At 41.4% G+C, this 21,501-nt stretch overlaps 1 protein-coding gene across 1 annotated transcript in view; it reads left to right on the forward strand.

Moving 5' to 3' along the window:
* The window catches only part of GPC3 (glypican 3), a 459,253-nt gene that overhangs the window by 307,620 nt on the left and 130,132 nt on the right, over window positions 1–21,501 (forward strand). The window contains exon 5 of the mRNA XM_055438683.2: window positions 4,157–4,282. Coding sequence (XP_055294658.1) covers window positions 4,157–4,282 — 126 coding nt within the window. The remainder of the gene's footprint in view (window positions 1–4,156; window positions 4,283–21,501) is intronic.

The following is a 21,501-nucleotide window of genomic DNA, read 5'->3' on the forward strand; positions in this document are numbered from 1 at the left end:
GATGGAAGAAATAGATTTTAACCACTCTTTGCAGCTCTTACAAATTTCTTTTCTCACGCCTCACCCTTATCTTTTTTTCAAGTCTGTCCAAACTGGCTCTTTCCCAGCTCTCCTGATTGTCTCTTTCCACTATTTCAAGGAGTATCTCTCTCTCATAGACAAGCCCTCTCTTTCTCTAAGACATATTTCACCTTGTAGCTTTTCTGGAGTTATATCTCAATAACAGCTTTATTGAAATATAATCCACACACCACACAATTCATCCTTTTAAAGTATATAATTCAGCCGTTTTTACTATATTCACAGAGTTGTACAACCCTCACCACAATCAATTTTAGAACATTTTCATCACCTTCAGAAGAAATCCCATACCCTTTAGCTGTCGTTCCCCAACCCTCATCTGTCCCAGCCCAAAGCCACCACTGATCTTCCTTAGGTCTCTCTACATTTGCCTATTCTGGACATTTCACATTAATGGAATCATATATTATGTGGTCTTTCATGACTGGTTTCTTTCACTTAGCATAATGTTCTCAAGGTACACCTCTGTTACAGAATACTTTTTTCATTTTAAGACCAAATAATATTCCATCATATAGAATATGTGTTTTTCCATTTATCAGTTGACGCACATCTGTCTTGTTCTGCCTTTTGCTGTTGTTAATAGTATTGCTATGAGCAGGTGTGTACAGGTACTTATTAGGAGTGCTTGCTTTTGATTATTTTGTGTATATACCTGTTACAGTAGTGGAATTGCTGGGTCATGTGGGAACTCTATGCTTAACTTTGTGAAGAACCACCAAACTATTTTCCACAGTGGTTGCACTATTTTGCATTCCCACCAACAATGTGTGGGAGTTCCAGTTTCTTCACTTCCTGTCTTTTTTTATTATAGTCATCCTAGTGAAGTGGTATCTACTGTGGTTTTGATTTACATTTCCCTGAGGATTAACCTACCTTTTTATTTAAGAAAATTTTTTAAATTGTTTTTGAACGTCAATTCTTTCTTTAAATCGGCATATAGCTGCTTTACATTGTTCTTAGTTTCTGCTGTATAGCAAAGCGAATCAGTTATTCATATACATATATCCCCTCATTTTTAGATTCTCTTCCCATGTAGGCCATTACACAGAGTATTGAGTAAAGTTCCCTGTGCTATATAGTCGATTCTCATCAGTTACATATTTTATTCATAGTAGTGTATATATGCCAACCCTAATCTCCCAATCCATCCCTTCCCTCCTCCCTTCCCCCCTTGGTATCCCACCTGATGATTAACCTACCTTTTAAGACTCAACATCAGATTCTTAGACACGAATCCTTGTGAAGGCCACCACCACTTTCCTACCAAGTAAAGACCATCCAAACTGCTATTCCAGATTAGTCCAATGATTTACCCAGTCCAATAGCTAGCAAGTCTCTGAAAAAGAGTAACAGGAAAAATATTTAGGGAGAGAACATGGTTGTACTTTTAAATACCCACTTTAACAGATGAAATATTATTTATCTTGTGCATATAAAGTTATCTGGAACTTGAAAAAACTTAATTATCTTGCATACATAAGTTTATCTGGAATATAATATATATTTATATAGATTATATATTTATATTCTACAGGCTCATAATAATGGAAATACATTGCCAAATGGCTAACATTGTGGGGTATTATTCTGTGCCAGGTACTATGCTCAACACTTTACATGCATTGTCTCATTTAATCATCCCAGCAACCTATCATTTGCTTCATTTTAAAATAAAGAAACTAAGCCTCAGAGACGTTTAGTCTGTGTAATAAGGTTTTCCTGCTAAGTAAGTGAGGGATTAATTGGCACTCGAAACTCATATGAGTTAGACTCCAAAATCAGTTCTCTTAGCTACTATTCCTAATGGGTTTTAAGGGGCTGTCCTGAGAACCCAATCATCATTATATCATAGCTCCTAGATGATACTGTGTTCTAAATTCAAACTAACTAATTCAAGAACAAGTTTTACAAATACAATCTCTTAGGTCCATCGTGTATGTCCTACAGAGGTATTGAGTACTCTGTGAAGTAAGATGATCTTTTATTTCCCCAGCTTACCTTGTTCAAGTGTCAGAGAGATTCCCTAAGTTCTACAATTTTAATGAGCCAGACATTATTTACATTCCTTGTGGCTTTCTTAGACTTTTATCTTGACCCAACCAAGTAATATCTTTCCATACTAAAGTGAGAGGTCTTAGGTTTATCACAGCCCTTCGTCCCCTCAACACTTAGATAGACCCTCTCTGAATCTGCTCCAGTGTGTCAATGATCAGCCAAGAAAAAGACTCCAAGAGTTGGGAGGCTGGAAGCAGTTCAGAGTGTTATGCTGTTTTTTTTTTTTTTAACTTCTAGAGAAGTCAAATTGGAAGGCTTTGCTATGAGTTCAATTTTTCTTGCCAGCACTATGTTAGTGAGAGAGAATTTGGAGGTAGGAGGAGGCCTAAGGGAAACTTTCATTAAAGGGAGGGCCATCACTTCTCATAGACTAATAGCCATATTCCATTTCCTCATGTAAGGAGGGGAATTGCTTGGCATCAGCCTTTAGTCTTTCAATTTCCACTCTTGGGAACCGTATTATTACCTTGTAAAACGGAGCATCTCCCCTATTAGCGTTAATTGAACCCATCTTTTTCCTCTGTGAGAAACTATAATGTTGACTTTTATGTTCAGAGCCCTATACTGAGCCTCTTCACTTTGGAGATTGACGAAGCACAGCCACCAGGAGTAGGCTATGAGAGAGTTTGAGCGTAACAGGAAGTAACTGTTGGGGTATCAGAAGTTATATATGTCTCAATAACCCTTCCCCAGTTGTTCTGTCCATCACCCTGGCTTTACTGTGACTCGAGCCTTTCTGAAGATGTGCCAAGTATTGGAAGCACACGTTCTCTCTCTCTTCCTCTGAATCATTAGTTGAAATGAGTCGTCTTATGGTAATAAAATGGAAAATGGCATTAAATGCAAGAAAATAATTTCCACCAGTCTTCCTCTTTTAGCCAAATCTGAGATCAACCCCCAGAAGGCATTTCTGGGCTCTCACCAGTGTCCAAATGAGATTCAGGCCTCTGGCTCCTCCAGAGGCCTATACATCAGGTCAGTCCATTCTTAGCCTGGAGACAATATTGAATAATTACTCCACTGCCAGGAAATTCCCTGGTGAGACTCTAAACACTTAGTGGAGACTTAAGATAAACTTGGATATACAGGAAGTACTCTTTAACTTCCTTTCTATTGATACTAGAAATATTGCTTTAGAAAATAGTATTTTATTTTGGTTTGTTTACTACTGGACATCTATTGCATAGATATTTTAGTATTTCTTTATAAGCATATACACTTCCCTCCAGTCTATAGTATCTTATTTTGTGTGTTCATGTACATCTGAAAGAAGATAATAGGCCAGAAATTTTGCAGGGTATTTATGGGTGTGTGTTTATACATATTTGCATATATAATATGTGTTCTCTCTCTTTCTGTCTCTCTCACACACACTCGTATAACATGAAAGCCAGAGCAAATATATAATAAAATATACTAGGAGCCCTCCCAACCCCCTTTTAGGAACCACAATATACAAACAAAGAACAAAGAAACCTTCCTCCTCTAGCAGATGTGAGTTTCTCTGATGACATTGTCAGGAGAATTTCATAGAGCTTATACTGCTCTGAGCACCCTGCGATTCTGATCTGCAACTAATAGCCAGAGTCTATATGGAAAGGGGCCATCTCTAGGGTAATAGCATTGAAAATTACAATCAATGCACTCAATTACACTCAGAAGCCAAAGATATGTAGTGCTCCAATGTGCCTTGTAATCAGCACCTTTGAGAATGTAGGTAACAGCATCTGAATGAAAAATGGAAGCTGAACGTGTTAGAAAATGGATATTAGAATTAAATCATCCTTCTGGTAGGAATAGCACCTTATATGGCAGGCAACTGTTTTTTTCTAATATCATTTTATTGATTTAAAAAAAAAAACTAAATTGTGACCTTGTAGCCAAGAATGTCTTTTAAAATCATTTATTGCTCTAATCAGCCTGGCAGAGCCTTTCTGTCATGCTGATAAGGAAATTAAACTTTCCTCATACTGAGTTTACTTGCGTCTTATGCACAGATGTTTTGTTTTTCTTTCAGGGAACTAATTCAGAAGTTAAAATCTTTCATCAACTTCTATAATGCTTTGCCTGGCTACATCTGCAGCCATAGCCCTGTGGCTGAAAATGACACTCTTTGCTGGAATGGACAAGAACTCGTGGAGAGGTAATCTTTTTTTGAATGTTAAATATAGCAGTATATGAGAAATACTCATCATATGCTCATCTCAGGCTTAGCTATGTCTTCTATCCATTAATTTCATGAGAAAAATAATAGAAAAAAACATACACATGAACATCTATGACATGGCACATGCTGTCTATGACTTACAGCCCTCATAGAACTTACAAACTTTGAAGTGCACAGAGAACTATGGATTCAGGAACATTTTACAAATTGTAAGCATAAGGCAAGTCTTTTTTCTGTGGGTCTTTGTCTTCTTCCACCTTCTCATTATGTGGGCCCTTATTGATTGATTGATTTAAAGAAATCATATTTGTACTAATGGCTGTTATTTATGAGAATTAACTACATATCAAGCACCATGCTAAGTGCTTGTATGTGTTAACTCTCTTTATCCTTATGTCAATCCTATGAAATTGCATCATCTCCCCCTGTGTTATAGATGAAGATGGAGAAAAGAAGAAAGGGGAGGGAAGGAGGAGTACCATTTCACATCATTTTTATTGAAATGTTTGATTCTTTGAGTGTTTCTTAGTATTATCTGTACTAACATTTGTCACCTCTGAAGAATTTGCTTATCACTGGAAAGGAAATAATATATATTCTTTTCCAGAAAATATTTACTGAGCATTTTCTAAGTACCTCTCATGTAGAAGTAAACAGAACAGGCAAACTTTCCTGTCCTCAAGGAGCCTTCATTCTAGTGGGCTAGTGATATTCCTGACCGCTATTGCTTTGTATGTATAAAAAATGGCTGGCAATTAAAGAATTAAGTCAGGAGGGTAAAATGCTTAGGAAACTCCATAATGGGGTTGATGAACATGCTTTCAAAAATGTTTGTGCAAGGGGTAGCATGTTGTAGAGGGGAGCACAGAAGAGACCTGGATGCAAGTTCTGAATCTTTCAGTGACCAGTTGTTTAACCCAGGACAAGTGACTTGAGGCAAGAACTGAGGTGGTTGGATTAAAGCACCACTAGTTCTGACAGTCTGTGTGTTTTATTTCCTTATCCATTCATTCATCCATACCTTCAACATTTATGTTTTGAGATTTATGTTTATGGTTATGTTTTGAGATACTATGCATTAGGCATCAAGGTGGGTGCTAGGGTTATGAAGATGAACAAGATGACAGGCAAGTTACTTGCTTTGAGGACCTTTACATTCTAGCAGAACCCAATATCCAGACATAGGATAATTAATCATGATGCTAAATGGAATTAATTAGCACTGTAATGCCATGGACAGAGGAATGCTTTGGAGCCAGATGAACTTGGGTTTTTATCTCAGCTCTGCTACTGACTCGGTGTGGCCTTGGGTGAGTCACTTCACCTAGAGTCAAGATCCTCTTCTGTAAGGAAGGGGTGTCTCCCAATATTGTTGCAACTAGCAGGTGAGATAAAGCCCCTAGCAGGCAGGCACATACTGGAAGCTCAGTTCGTGCTAGTTCTCTTCTTTCTACCTTCCCCCACCACCCCTCCTCTTCCTCAGGCAAAGTAGAACATAGGCCTAAAAACAGCTTGTTTCTCAACTAAGCTTTGTACTGACCTGGAACAATGAGAATGGGGTGTATATTTATCACCCTAAAAGTTCTATCAGGTACTGAGTAGAATCATGAAACTGTATCCAACTGTTGTGGCATATTCATTTAAATTATCAAAGAGAAGCAGTTGGTATTTGGCTTTATAAAAAGCAGATGCTTTAAAACAGGTATGCTGTTTAGTTGCTTAGTTGTGTCCAACTCTGTGCGACCCCATGGACTGTAGCCCGCCAGGCTCATTGTCCATGGAATTCTCCAGGCACGAATACTGCAGTGGGTTGCCATTTCCTTCTCCATTAAAACAGGTATAAATGATATCATATTTCAAAAAGAAAATTCCCACAGGTTCAATATGTGGTTCTTGCGTAAACTTGATGAGAAACCATCCCAATAACTTACTCACTGGTATATTAACATGGTGAAAAACGAACAATTTTTAATTTGTTTTGAGCAGCATAACCATGTTTTTTTTTATTAAAAAGCAAATTTTAGTTTATACTTATTTACTATTGTAATCATTCATTTACTCATTTAACAAATATTTGAGTACCTACTACGTATCAAGCACTAATATTTGTTTCCTCCTTGTTGTGATCATTTAGAGCAAATGTCACCACACTGGATATATCTTCTGACATATCAGATGATTCAGTTTTAGTTAATTCAAAAGAGTTTCTTCTTAGGCAGTCCTATGTTTTTTGAATTAGTGGGATTTTTAAAAATTGAATTTTACTCATGTGAACTATTTATGTTCGATATACTTTCATGAAGGATGTTGTCCTGAAACTGAGAAAATCCTTTTCTATCAAATGGTGGAATCCAAAGCCTGCTAACTTTGAATGAGTCCAGTTAACTAAGGGCACTTTTGCACCATTAAAATAGCTCTGCTAAACAAAAACTTTAATTTGCCAGCTTTTAATATCTTAGGATATTGAACAAAATAATAAATATTATATTATGGAAGAAAGCCATTATTTCAAGCTCTTATTTGTCACTTCTGCAAAACCTATTTTTTTCAAAGCAACTTTTATTATTAATATATATGATGCAGAAAATGACGGAAGGAAGAGAAAGAAGGTGGGAGGGAGGAAGGAAGTCAAATGTTATTTGTAGACAGAATACGGGTAATGTAATCCAGGAAGTGCTTCTTCCGTGGTTGGCAACCTTGGCTTATCATTAACCTGTACTTTAATCACTGACCTAATGCAATGATTGGAGAAGGAAATGGCAACCCACTCCAGTATTCTTGTCTGGAGAATCCCAGGGACAGAGGAACCTGGTGGGCTGCCGTCTATGGGGTTGCACAGAGTCGGACACAACTGAAGCAACTTAGCATGCATAGCATGCAATGCAATGATGGGAGCAGGAAATAGTCTTAAGCTAGGTTTTTACCAGATTACTCAGGAATATACATTTAATAATATGAAGTTCTGTAGCCTGAGCATATGTGTGCTCTCTCTTTGCACCATTTATAAAGAGTAGCCTTGCGCTGCATGTATCACTTATAGTTACATCCCCTATCTGAGGCTTTTCATTGAATTTCTCATTTAGTGTTAAGTAACAGTTGCCACTTCATATTGTCAAATGGGTTGTGACTTTGTTTTCTTTATAGGTTGGCTTTGTGTTGCTTTGAAAATATTTTACTTTTAATCAAGAAAATTAATGAAAATCAAGGATCCTGAAAAAGAATGACTTGTCAGTGGAGACACACGATTAAAATGAAATATTGAGTTAAAAATCCATATCAGCTGGGTTATCATAACTATTTATACCCTCCTACTGTGGATCTACCTATTTCTCAACTTTTAAAAAGTCAAACAAGTCACTGTCTCTCTAAATAGAGCCGTATCTCACATCCTTTCAGTTTTTATCTCTTCTGAATAAAATTAATCAAACTATGCAAGAAAAGAACGTTTTCATACATCTAGTCTCAGGGAGTACCACCTAAGCATCATTTGTCTTCTCACCTCCTCCTCCCTCTACCTCCTCCCCATCTTGGCTGGAAATAAATATTGGCTTCCAGGATTTCACAAAGAAATCTTCAAATTAGCAAGCTTGACTCATTTGAGGTATACTCCATCATGAGAGCCAGCATGCATCCTACAGGCAAAAACCTCCTATCATTGCCAAAGGCAGAAAATCCTCCATCTTTTGCCTTTGTAGAACCACAGAGAATTTCAATTAGAGAATCCCTGAGACCAAGATAAATATAAAGGTGCCCATGGAAGTAAGCTAACACTGGGCTTAAAAACAGCTAAATGTAGGCTTTGCCTGCAGTGAGCTGAAAATACCCATATGAAGAGTGAACAATTTAGCAAATACATTCTCAAGCACCCTTTTAGAACTGTTAGGCCAACTATCTGGCTGAAATTTTCATTCTTCTTTTAAACGGTTTGATACTATGTAAGCCCCGTTTTATTATTTAATCATTTATTTTAAATTAGCATGCTGCTGCTGCTGCTGCTAAGTCACTTCAGTCGTGTCCGACTCTGTGTGACCCCATAGACGGCAGCCCACCAGGCTCCCCCATCCCTGGGATTCTCCAGGCAAGAACACTGGAGTGGGTTGCCATTTCCTTCTCCAATGTGTGAAGTGAAAAGTGAAAGTGAAGTCGCTCAGTCGTGTCCGACCCTTAGCGACCCCACGTACTGCAGCCTACCAGGCTCCTCCATCCATGGGATTTTCCAGGCAAGAGTACTGGAGTGGCTTGCCATTGCCTTCTCCGGCTTTCTATCTCTAGATTCACCTGTTCTGGATATTTCGTATAAATGGAACAATTCACTTAGCATAATGCTTTTTAAGGTTCATCCCAGTTGTAGCATGTACCAGCACTTCTTTTCTTCTTATGGCCAATAATATTTTATTGTATGGATATAGTTCATTTTGTTTATCCAGTCATCAGTTTTCCATTCTTTTTTTTTTTTTTTCAGTTGTGCCGAGTCTTTGTTGCTGCACATGGGCTTTCTGTAGTTAAGAGAGCCAAAGCTTTAGGTCTTCCATCCCCATCATACTTGAGCAGCATTTCTGTGCTAGGCTCTCCACCTGGCCTCATCTCCATGTGCCTTTGCAGTCATTCTCCTGAGTCCTTTTTTCTCAGCGTTGTATGTATACTCAGCTGGCTTCTTCTACAGTCAGATACCTCCTACAGGAGTTTCTACTTCTCTGGTGACTTTGACATTTATCCGTTCCACATATACAACTCTTTGTGCTTTGTGGCACAGTGCCTCAGTTCCCTCTCTGATCTAGTCCTAGCTGGTTTTGCTGCTTCTCTGCCATGTTGTTGGCCTCCATGGGCCTGGATCAAGATGTCAGCCCTAGAATATTGCTGTTCTCTTCTGGCTGATAGATCTGCCTAGCCACTTGTGTTCATTGTGGATCAGTATCCATTTTGCATTTCCTCAGTATGACGCTGGGACTCTGAGTGGAGTACATGGGGCACCTGGCATTAGAGAATAAACTACATGAGATCTGCAGGGTCACACTGCAGTGAAGGTACATCCTCTGGCTCTTACATAATCTTACCTTCCACTTCACCTGAGAAATTATAGACACATACTCTTACTGCGAATTTTCCCTTGTTTCCACTGATCAGACAAGTCTTCCAATGTTTATAAGGCCTCTCCAGGATTTCTCTGCTTAATTGGAAAGGCAGAAGCAGGAATATACAAAGCAATTATTTTAATTCTCGAGGAGTTTTATTCTTGTCTCGAAACCTTCTGAATGCTTCAGAAAAGTAGGGTAACGAGACTATTTTTCTTCTGCTGGATTGGAAGGATAGACTATGTCATAGCAACAAGTGGGAATGAATGTGAGAACCATTAACACCCAATTTCTGACATGTACAAAATAATTTTTTAAAATTGAGATGAACAAAATGGCTGATTTTTGCCCTATATGCAGGAAAGATGAGGGAAAATAGTTGAATCTGTTTTTATAATACAGTTATTTAAAGAACACTGTTTTGAGGATTTGAGGTAGGGGGAGGGACCAAATTGTAACACTAAAAGGTTTTTCACTGGTTCACAGAGCAGAATGGAAAGACCTTCAGAATCTTCAACCTGGTAATGAGTGATGAACTGCAGAAAAGGCCTATGTGTGGAGTGTATAGATATTCAGATATACACATTTGCACAGCTCATTCCCATCACATCAGAACAGGCCAGCAGTATGCAGCAGTTGCTACATATAGCTCCCATACTCTCATGCTAAAATAAGTTGTTATTGTTGTTTGCCTTCTGTTCGTTTAGGATTATGTTGTAGTTTTTGAAGGCTCAAGGCCGAATACATAGAATTTTAAATATGGTATAGCCAATGAAAACACTGATGGAGAAGCAAATAAGATTACAAAAAACAGAGCCAAAAGGAAGTGGGCAGAGGAAAGAAAGTAAACAGTGGATCATGGAAATAATATTGAATGATATTGAGTCAAGTCCTAAAGTCATTTGCTTCTGAGCTGGTTTAGTCACAGACCAGACTAAACTCATGCTGAAGCCAGGGCTTATAGCTCTTCTCAGCAGCCCTTGTTGTGATGGTTGGAGGATTAGAATCTGAGGTGCAGTCTTCAGTATCCCAGCTCTTCTCATTGCTAGTTCTTCCTCTGCCCCCTATCCTGCAGGAAGCTCTGCTTGTGAAAGGCTGGTAGGAGGGAGAGAGGGACAAATAGGGATTTGGTTGTTTGTTTGTTTGTTTGTTTTTGACCAGGAAAATAACTTTATTTTGTTTGGAGCACTGTCTACCTTCACAGCTTCTCAGTCCCCTTCAGACATTTTTGGATTTCATTGTATTCAGTTTTCCTGGAAGCAGAAACATGACACTTCAATTCTTTCTGCTTTGACTGTGTCCTAGAATGAAAGTACTGAGATACAGCTAGTATGGCAGCTTACATTTTCTAACTTGCTTCAGGTAAACATAATTGCTCATGGGAAAGTTTTGAAGGAAAAATAGATTACATAGAAAATGGCTTAACTTGGTGTAGCATGAAATATTTGTGTCAGTGAAAGATCTTTTATAATCCTGATAAGGTAAGATAGATAAATTTGGCATGCACCCCTATGTAATAATTCCTCTAAGGGCTTAGATTGGCATATTCTCCATCATATATTTATTTCAAAACTTGTCTCTAGTGACAGCTATTTTTCAGGACCTACTCCATGGCAATACAATGACATTTATCCCTTAAGATTATAGTGTCACATACAGCAGCTCAACCTGCAGAATTGAGTGACAAAACCTCAGCTTATCCTAGTGAGTAACAGCATAATATGGTCTGTCACATTCAGGATGGGCTTGTCAACTGTCAGGTCTACAGTTGTGAGAGGAGACACTCTCACAGCTCCGCACAGATGTCTGTAGCCACCTGTTGAAGGCGGGGTGACTTGTTCTTGGAGCAGAGTGTACCCTATTAGCACTTACGCCAGCCCCACCCACACTCAGTTGGATCATCTCATTATAAGAAGAGCATTTGGGCCTCCAAGACAGGTCCCCGCACATCCATACCCTCACCAAATCAATCTCACCACACAGCTTCCTCTTTGAAATGTGATTCTGAAGGTGGAGTAAGGCTTGTCTCCTATTACCGTCACTGCTCCATGCACTGCTCCATTTTTTCTTGGAAGGCTTAGGAGATGGATCCATGAAGGACTATAATTGCTTTTAAGAAATTATTTATTTAACACATCAGGGCTTCTATGTGCTTGAGATATTATTGCCTTCTTCAGAGTAGGCAACTTTAGTAGGTCATGGACTGACTTCACTGAGGCCACCAGTCCTCAAAATATTTTTTGACATCTTCTTTAGGAAAGGGTCCCTGATAGCTCAGTTGGTAAAGAATCCACCTGCAATGCAGGAGACCCCGGTTTGATCCGCTGGAGAAGGAATAGGCTATCCACTCCAGTATTCTTGGACTTCCCTAGTGGCTCAGCTGGTAAAGAATCTGCCTGCAGTGTGGAAGACCTGGGTTCGATCCCTGGGTTGGGAAGATTACCTGGAGAAAAAGCCTTGAGGGCATATGGTCAGTTACCCAGTCTGCAAGTTGTTGGTGTTCAGCCCATTGATCATCAGTGATCAGTCAGAGAATTAGAGAAGATCCTGAGAGGCTAGGATGCATGAGTCAGGTGATTGGCGCGTGTCTGGAAGAGTGAGCACAGTCACTAGAATGATAAAGGTGAAGGTTTTAATTTTGGTTTAGACATTGACTGTGTGCTTCTAGCAGGTTCTTTAACAGCACAACCTGTTCCCTTATTTTGAGATGGGAATAATTGTACCTATTCTGCAGGACTGTTGTGAAGGGGTATGCTGACACATGAGTACATGATAGCTGTTGTCAATATTGGCACATCATTAGAGTGTGGTTGAGCAGGACAGGTAAACGTCCAGGGCAAGGGTGAAGAGTTGTAGGCCATTCTTCCTGTCAAGGCAAACTGGATTTGGGGTCTTTTGAAACCAAACTGTTGAATGGGGAGGCTGCTTAAGCTGCGTTATACCATTTGAGATCCATTTGCGGTAAGAGGATAAAAGGAGCTGTGTATTTCTTGTGACACTTAAAACTGGTTTTGCATAGACTTTCCAGAAATGTTTTAAGTAATGTCAGAATCACTGATGGTACCCAACACAGTTTTGGCTGTATACATTCTGATTGATATTTATTTACAAATGTGAACTCTGCCATTGCTTTCTGTTCACCCCTCTGCGAGCACGGAAGGGAGTTGGCGAATTGATTGAAACAAGGCTGCTGGGCGGGACAAGTGCTGCCACTTTTCTGTCTGAAGAGGGCAGTCAGTCCTTGAGTGACAGCGGTGTTGCTTCATCATACGCCTTTGACTGGCACAAGCAGAACCCACCTGAAATATTTTCATCCAGGTGCTCTGACGCAGAAGAGTTATTTCTGGCAGTTGCTGAGCATCAAGAAAATGGACTCTTGAGACTCCAAGTTTGAAGGACAGGCAGAGGCCTGTTAGGGGAGCCTCTTGGGAGGTTCTTGTCAGGGGCTCTGCTCTTAGACCCCTCTGGCTGCCTTATTGTTGGGGCTGTTGTGGTCGTGCTATAGATTTTACTTGCTGCAGGAAACGATTGGCAGGTGCCCCTTCTCTACTGCCACTGGCCCCAGTTCTTGCCCCAGGTTAAGCTTTTGGAGGTTCCCTTGCAAGAAACTCAGCTCTGCAGGGTTTTTTTTTTTTTTTTTTTTGCCCTTTTCCTCCTATACTTAAGCAAATGCAAAATACTGCTTGCATTTCTCTGGTGATTTTTACTGATAAAGTCAAGCAGTTAGGAATTAACAAAAAGCACCCAGAGGCAAATTGCAAAGTTACAGGGCAATCGTAAAAAGCCATGAGGTAGTTGTTTCAGTGCACAGCTTTGGGGTCAGCAAGCCTGGGTTTGGATTTCTGCTCCAGTAGGTATTAGCTCTTTCTCTTCTCTGAGCCCATTTCCACATCTGCCCAAAGGAGTTAATAATTTCTACCTTTAATGAATTGTTGACAGGATTCAGAGAGATTGTGAATACAGAGTACAGTGCCCAAAACATGGTAGGCCCTCAAGAAATGGTAACTGGTGTTGCTGTTCTTCAATAAAATGAGCCTATAAAAATGGTCCTTCCAGTTCTTTACTGGAAGAGAGATGGAGCTCTTCATGACTTTAATTCCCTTCAGTGATCCATTTCTGAAGTCTTTTACCAACAAAGGTCCATCTAGTCAAAACTATGGTTTTTCCAGTGGTCATGTATGGATGTGAGAGTTGGACTATAAAGAAAGCTGAGTGCCGAAGAGCTGATGCTTTTGAACTGTGGTGCTTGAGAAGACTCTTGAGAGTCCCTTGGACTGCAAGGAGATCCAACCAGTCCATCCTAAAGGAAATCAGTCCTGAATATTCATTGGAAGGAATGATGCTGAAGCTGAAACTCCAATACTTTCCAACCTGATGAGAAGAACTGACTCATTGGAAAAGACTGTGATGCTGGGAAAGATTGAAGGCAGGAGGAGAAGGGGCCGACAGAGGATGAGATGGTTGGATGGCATCACCGACGTGATGGACATGAATTGGAGTAGGTTCTGCGAGTTGGTGATAGACAGGGAAGCCTGGCGTGCTTCAGTCCCTGGGGTTGCAAAGAGTCAGATATGACTGAGCAACTGAACTGAACTGAACAGGGAGACAGCTTTATCCACTCCCTCTCATCTTTATCTTTTTTCTTCTCCCTTCTGCAAAAACCTTAAAATCCTCACCCTTGCTCCTGTTCAGCACAGGTGGTGGGCATTTGAGTCCACTGGTGATAAAGTGAGAGTTAGTTGCATCTATGGATATGTCCTGGACTAGACTTCCTACCTTCAATATCTTGTTTCATAGCAAAGGCCATTTCAACGGTTCCACCTAGAACTTTTTAACAGTGATTCACTCAGGTAATCTTTCTATTTTACTTACATTAGAAACCAGGAACGGTCAGGTTGCAGGGCAAATCTCGTTGCCCAATTCTCTGAAGTCCTTTCTATCACCCTTGGGTTAACCTTTTTGGAAAAGGAGAGAGGTCATTAAAATCAGTCGTGATTGCCCAATTTCTCAAGCCAATGAATGTTACTTTTTTACGTGAGTATGCCTTTGATCCTTGAATTTGTCGCCTCTGTAATGAAGTTTTATTTCCCTCTGAAGGAAAATTTACTTGCATTTGTAGCTCTGGTGTCACAGGAGCTTCTACATTTTGCCCCCTGGTATTTTAGTGGTCCACGTGTCTCTGAATGGATGGATCTTAAACCACCATAGTTTGAGTTACTCGATGGCTCATTTTGTCCCCCTTCTTGCTTCTGGGCACAGCTTCAGGCCTAGAGCTGGGATAAGTCCCTCTTTAAAGAAAGCCAGAGTGAGCTGGCCTCACCTGAGGTCAGGGTACACCAGCCTTGGGTCCGAGGGATAGTTAGAGGGTTATGCTACACAAGAACTCAGGCTGGGGACTTCCCTGGTAATCAAGTGGTTAAGCCTCCGAGCTGCTAGTACAGGGAGTGAGGGTTCAATCCCTGGTCAAGGAACTAAGATCCCACTTGCCATGAAGTGTGCCCTCCCCCAAAAAAACTCAGGCTGAAAAGCTTAATGACCAGGACCAGAAAGGGCCTGAAGGGGCCAGAAAAAGCTGTTGCTGTGGCCTACCCCTCCTTATCCTTGACTCAATGGCATCTCCTCTGAGAAGCCTAAGACCCTCAGCACATAGGTGTCCCTCTGGCACATCTCCAGTGAGCATGTTTTATCTAATCTTCCACTAGAAGACAAGCCCTGTGTCTTCTCTGTGTATCCTCACTGTTTAGTTGTACCTGCCATAGAATTGACTCTCTATACTGTTGAATACTGTTGAATTCAATAAATGAACCAACAAACATACTTGTTGGTAACAAACCTGAGTACCAGATCCAGCTTGCTCATGGTATATGTGTTTGCCTTTGGACAGGTTTACTTTAACTCTGTGTTTCATTTCTTCCTTCTTTGAAATGGTGAAATTAATGCTTCCCCTGCCGATTTCATAGGGTTGTTGTGAGCCTCCAATAAGCAATTGCATATGAAATATCTTTGAAAATTGTGAGGCGCCCTCCATTTACTAGGTGTTAATGTAGAAAAGTGCTTCCCAAGTGGCTCAGTGGTAAAGAATCCGCTTGCCGATGCAGGTTTGTTCCCTGGGTTGGGAAGATCCCTTGGAGAAGGGAAAAGCTACCCACTCCAGTATTCTGGCCTGGAGAATTCCATGGACTGTATAGTCCATGGGATCGCAAAGAATTGGACATGACTGAGTGACTTTCACTTCACTTCACTTCAGGAAAATCATCTGGAGAAGGAAATGGCAACCCATTCCAGTATTCTTGCCTGGTGGGCTGCAGCCCATGGGGTCACAAAAAAGTCAGAGACAACTTAGCGACTAAACAACAAAAATGTAGAAAAGTAGATCAGACACGGAGGGAAGTTTTACCTTGAATAAATGGCATTATGTGTTGGCTAATTAGCAGAGCATTACTGGACTCTCTTTATGAACACACGGCTTTGAGCAGCTTCCTGAGTATCTCTTTCTCTATGCATCTCTCCAGAAATAGTTCTTTAAAAAATTGGGGACTTCCCTGGTGATCCAGTGGTTAAGACTTCATCTTCCCATGGAGGAGGGGTGCAGGTTCAATCCCTGGTCAGGGAGCTAAGATCCCACATGCCTTGCGGCCCAAAATCCAAAACATGACACAGAAGAATATTGAAGCAAATTCAATAAAAACTTTAAAAATGGTCCACATCAAGAACATCTTCAAATTCCTTTTTTCCTTAAGCAAATCCACCTATTCCCACAAACTTCTATTTTTAAACAAGCCATTCCACAGTGTTGAATACACTGATTGGCCCTGCTTAAGGAGATACTTCGGGGGATTTGTAGCATCAGTTTAAAGTAATGAAAAGTCTCAGTGACAGACTGTTTTAAAATAAGTGCAGCTTTATTACGTTCAAACACATATAACAACACCACTGGGAATAGAACTTGAAGAAAGCCTGCATCAGAGAATCAAAGTGAACAAATAAGGATCGTTGATAATGAGGCTATTGTTGTGCGAATGTCCTGCTGAAGATCAGCATCCTCAAACTGGCTAATGTACCCCTGATGAAACCGGTTAATTTTAGAAACTCTTCCCCTGCTCTTCATAGATATGAAGAAAGTCCAATTAAAACCCCCTTCGCATGGCTCCTGGATAACCCAGCTTTTCTGAACCCCAGTGGATGGCATTTAGAAGGAGTGCTCTGTGCTCTGGTTATAACATAGTGATCTCGAACCGCAAACACCCTCTGGCCCCTATGGTGATCAGCTTGGTCAGGTTTGCCCAAGACTTTCTAATTTGGGCACAGAATGTCCCGAATCCTGGGAAATTTCTCAGTCTAAGGCAAAGAGGGACAGTTGGTCATCTCCTGGCAACTATGCCCTTAGGAGCATAGGGAAAATGTGCCACCATAGGAGGTTTACACTGGATAGTTGAAGTGTTGCTGGGGAACTGCAGATCTGTTGGGCTTTCAGCCTTCACAGTTTACCTTCTCTTACCTTTTCTTCCCTGAGGCATTCTGAAACCTTCTCTCTTCCCTTTGCCCCCTCTAATTCCTGTCTGAGCGTGCAATGAAACTTCAGAAAGTAGGACTGAGTGGAGGTGGCATAGCCCAGGAGTAGAGCATTTGACAGCAGAAAGTAGGACTGAAACAGTGAAAGGCTTAATCATAAGAATGGCTAACATTTCTATAGTGCTTCTCATGTGTGCATTAAGTAAGCTAATTCTCACCACAGCCTTCTGATCTGGACGTGATTGTTGTTGTTGTTCTGTCGCTCAGTTGTGGCCAACTCTTCGCGACCTCATGGACTGCAGCACGCCAGGCTTCCCTGTCCTTCATCATCTCCCAGAGCTGCTCAAACTCACGCCCATCGAGTCGCTGATGCCATCCAACCATGTCATCCTCTGTCGTCCCCTTCTCCTCCTGCCTTTAATCTTTCCCAGCATCAAGTTCTTCTCCAACAAGTCAGTTCTTCACATCAGGTGGCCAAAGTATTGGAGCTTCAACATCAGCCCTTCCAATGAATATTCAGGACTGATTTCCTTTAGGATTAACTGGTTGGATCTCCTTGCAGTCCAAGGGACTCTCAAGAGTCTTCTCAAGCACCACAGTTCAAAAACATCAATTCTTTGGTGCTCAGCATTTTTTATTGTCCAGCTCTAACATCCATACATGACTACTGGAAAAGCCATAGCTTTGACTATACAGACCTTTGTTTGCAAAGTAATGTCTCTGCTTTTTAATATGCTGTCTAGGTTTGTCATTGCTTTTCTTCCAAGGAGCAGATTTCTTTTAATTATGTGGCTACAGTCACCATCCACAGTAATTTTGGAGCCCAAGAAAATAAAAGTCTGTCACTGTTTCCATTGTTTCTCCATCTTTTTCCATGAAGTGATGGGACTGGATGCTGTGGTCTTAGTTTTTTGAATGTTGATGTTTAAGCCAGCTTTTCCACTCTCCTCTTTCACCTTCATCAAGAGGCTCTTTAATCCTTTTTGCTTTCTGCCATAAGGGTGGTGTCATCTGCATATCTGAGGTTATTGATAATTCTCCTTGTAACCTTGATTCCAGCTTGTGCTTCATCCAGCCCAGCATTTCGCATGATGTACTCTGCATATAAGTTAAATAAGCAGGGTGACAATATACAGCCTTGACGTGCTCCTTTCCCAATTTGGAACCAGTCTGTTTTTCCATGTCTGGTTCTAACTGTTGCTTCTTGGGCTGCATACAGATTTCTCAGGAGGCAGGTAAGGTGGTCTGGTATTCCTATCTCTTGAAGAATTTTCCACAGTTTGTTGTGGTCTACACAGTCAAAGGTTTTAGTGTAGTCAATGCAGCAGAAGTAGATGTTTTTCTGAAATTCTCTTGTTTTTTCTGTGATCCAGTGGATGCTGGCAATTTGATCTCTGTGCCTTTTCTAAATCCAGCTTGAACATCTGGAAATTCTCAGTTCATGTACTGTTGAAGCCTAGCTTGAAGAATTTTGAGCATTCTTTGCTACCATGTGAAATGAGTACAATTGTGCAGTAGTTTTAACATTCTTTGGCATTGCCCTTCTTTGGGATTAGAATGAAACTGACCTTTTCCAGTCCCATGGCCACTACTGAGTGTTCCAAATTTGCTGGCATATTGAGTGTAGCACTTTCACAGCATCATCTTTTAGGATTTGAAATAGCTCAGCTGGAATTCCATCACCTCCACTAGCTTTGTTGATAGTGATGTTTCTTAAGAACCACTTGACTTCACACTTCAAGATGTCTGGCTCTAGGTGAGTGATCACACCGTCATGGTTATCTGGGTCATGAAGATGTTTTTTGTATAGTTTTTCTGTGTCTTCTTGCCATCTCTTCTTAATATTTTCTGCTTCTGTTAGGTCCATACTGTTTCTGTCCTTTATTGTTCCTGTCTTTGCATGAAATGCTCCCTTGGTATCTCTAATTTCTTGAAGAGATCTCTTCTGTTGTCTTCCTCTATTTCTTTGCATTGTTCACTGGAAAAGGCTTTCTTATCTCTCCTTGCTCTTTTTTGGAACTCTGCATTCAGATGGATATATCTTTCTTTTGTCCTTTCCTTTTCGCTTCTCTTCTTCTCTCAGCTATTTGAGAATAGCTCACTCAACCATTTAGCCTCTTTGCATTTCTTTTTCTTGGGGATGGTTTTCATCAGTGCCTGTTGTACAGCGTTATGAATCTCCATCCATAGTTCTTCAGGACATGATTATTACCCTCATTTATTGATGTGGTTGAAAGTGAAAGTCACTCAGTCATGTCCGACTCTTTGCAACCCCATGGAGTGTACAGTCCATGGAATTCTCCATGCCAGAATACTGGTATGGGTAGACTTTTCCTTCTCCAGGGGATCTTCCCAACCCAGGGATTGAACCAAGGTCTCCCGCATTGCAGGCAGATTCTTTACCAGATGAAACACAAGGGAAGCCCTAACGATAAGGTTAAATAACAACAAAAGCCACAGCGCTATTAAGAGAGATGGGATCCAAAATCTGGTAGTCTATGCTCTCTTGTCCACGACACTGGCTTCTCTTCTTCCTGTTCTTGATGGAAACCCTGATCTCAGCTTATTCTCCTAGTCCAGCACACTTGGGACAGGTGTTCTGTCTGGCTTTTCTTGGCCTGTGCTGCTAAATTCTAACCCTCCCTTGGTCTATCCCCAGTCCTGGCCCAGGAAATTGCAGTACTTTTTCTGCCTCTTGTACCATGCTTCTCAGCTTTAAGATTTTCTCAGGGCTGGAAGGTGGCATCCCCTGGGAGAAAGAGCCAATGACCTTCACCTCCCTCTAAGGCCAGTCCTCCATCCCATCTCCCCTCCACCATGGCTCCTATGATAGCACCGTTACCTATGAATGTGAAGCCCATGCAAGTAGAGACCCCTTTAGCCCTAGACTGGAAGTCCAGCTTGGCTCTTAACTCTACCACAAACTGGTTTATGTGACCTTGGGCAAGTCACTGACCGCCAGCCTTTTATTTGTAAAATGGAGTTAGACAAGATGACCTCTAAAGCTCTTTCCAGCTCTAACAGTCCATGAGTTTCAATGGCAAGGATATTTGAGGGAGGGGGAAGTCTGAATGGAGGAGGATTGCCCTAAAGCCTCCTTGATGACATTGAATATCCATTTCTTTCTCTGATGGCTTCCCAAACAGACCAAAGTGAAAGCAGTTGCAAAGGAGCCCCGGGGTGTAATCATTCTCATTAGAACAGATCCTTCGGGTATCTTTGGGGCTACAGGGGGGCAGGTAGGTTGGCTGTTTGAGATGTTGTCAGAGTTCTCAGTTTCTGCTGTTGGAGAGTTTGGGGTGAAATTCACATAATTAAGCCTTAAAGAAATTGCCACCCCCATAGTACCACACGACCCCAGTGGAGCTTCTGAGCAAAAGAAATGGAATTCAGTGTCTGTGGCTCCAAATAATATTTGACACAACCACCCAGAATGAAAATGAGAAGCCCTCAAACCACAGAGCTCTATCAGTGTGGGGAGAGATCCATCAAGTGGAGTGCCAGGGGCTGAAGGGCAGGTCAGAGCAGAGGGATACAAAGTGGCTGAGAAAACCCAAGGGAAGGAGACAATTCTCTTTGCTGAAACCCTCCAGGCTAGAGAGCTAGGGTAATTTTTGACCTAGCTGTCCTTGTGTGCATTGCTGTGAGCTTTTATTAAGTATTTATGTAGCAGTTTATATTTCACCAAGTGCTTTACAATCACTTTTATTTGGCTGAGTAAAGTTTTCCTGGAATCCCATCTACTTTATGATCAGGAGAGGCACTTCTTGTTTGCTTAGCACCGCCCTGCACACAGCTTCACACAATAGGCCCCTTGTTCCAGCAGGAGAGCAGGTGCAAAGAGTCACGGACCTGGAGGCACCTGTAACTACTGGGGCGGTTGGAATGGGGGTGGTTTATATTTCAGTTCACCCTTCCTTCCCTCTGTTACTCTTGAGTGTTATTTGATTGCTGGCAACTAGAGAGCGGCTGTGCCAGACTTGGGCCCGCCAAGGGCAGAGCTAGTCTGCTATTGGCAGTGGTAGAGCCGGTGGCTCTATTCTAGTTCCTCTGGTCATGCCCACCATGGGCACTGTCTTCCACCAGGGGAGTACTGGAACACATTTCCGCCAGAGTGTGTTTCCTTCTGCTCCCCAGGGCCCTGACTGCAGCCTGCGTCCTGGGGCTCTGGAACCGAGTTTAAGAGAAGGCAGCAGCAGTGGCAGTTCCGCTTTCTTCAGGCCAGACTTTTTAGTGTCCTTGGGCAGGTCCTTCTCGCTAGTTTCTTCTCCTTTCCATCAGCCACAGAGGCGCCCTCTGCTGGCTCTCTGGGTGTCGTGGTGGAGGCTGGTGTGTGTGTCCTCAGCTCATGAAGTGGTAGAGCTGCACCTTCTCAAGCATCAGTTTGCAGGGAAATCCCACACAGTCACTAGTTTAAGATTTCATTTTCTGAGGACTAGATTTGCCAAAGACCAAGCCAGAATCTGGTCTGTGAAGTCCAAACTAGGGATAGTGGGCTTAGAACACTGGACAGTTCAGTGTCTCTAACTCCCAGGGCTCTGTGACTGAGCACAGAGTTGCATAGATGCTTAATAGGCAAGTGCAGAATAGAAGGTATTTGCATTCTGTACT

This window comes from Moschus berezovskii, chromosome X, assembly GCF_049115385.1.
Source record: "Moschus berezovskii isolate FMDL1 chromosome X, NW_MosBer_1.0, whole genome shotgun sequence".
In the NCBI taxonomy this organism is placed as follows: Eukaryota; Metazoa; Chordata; class Mammalia; order Artiodactyla; family Moschidae; genus Moschus; species Moschus berezovskii.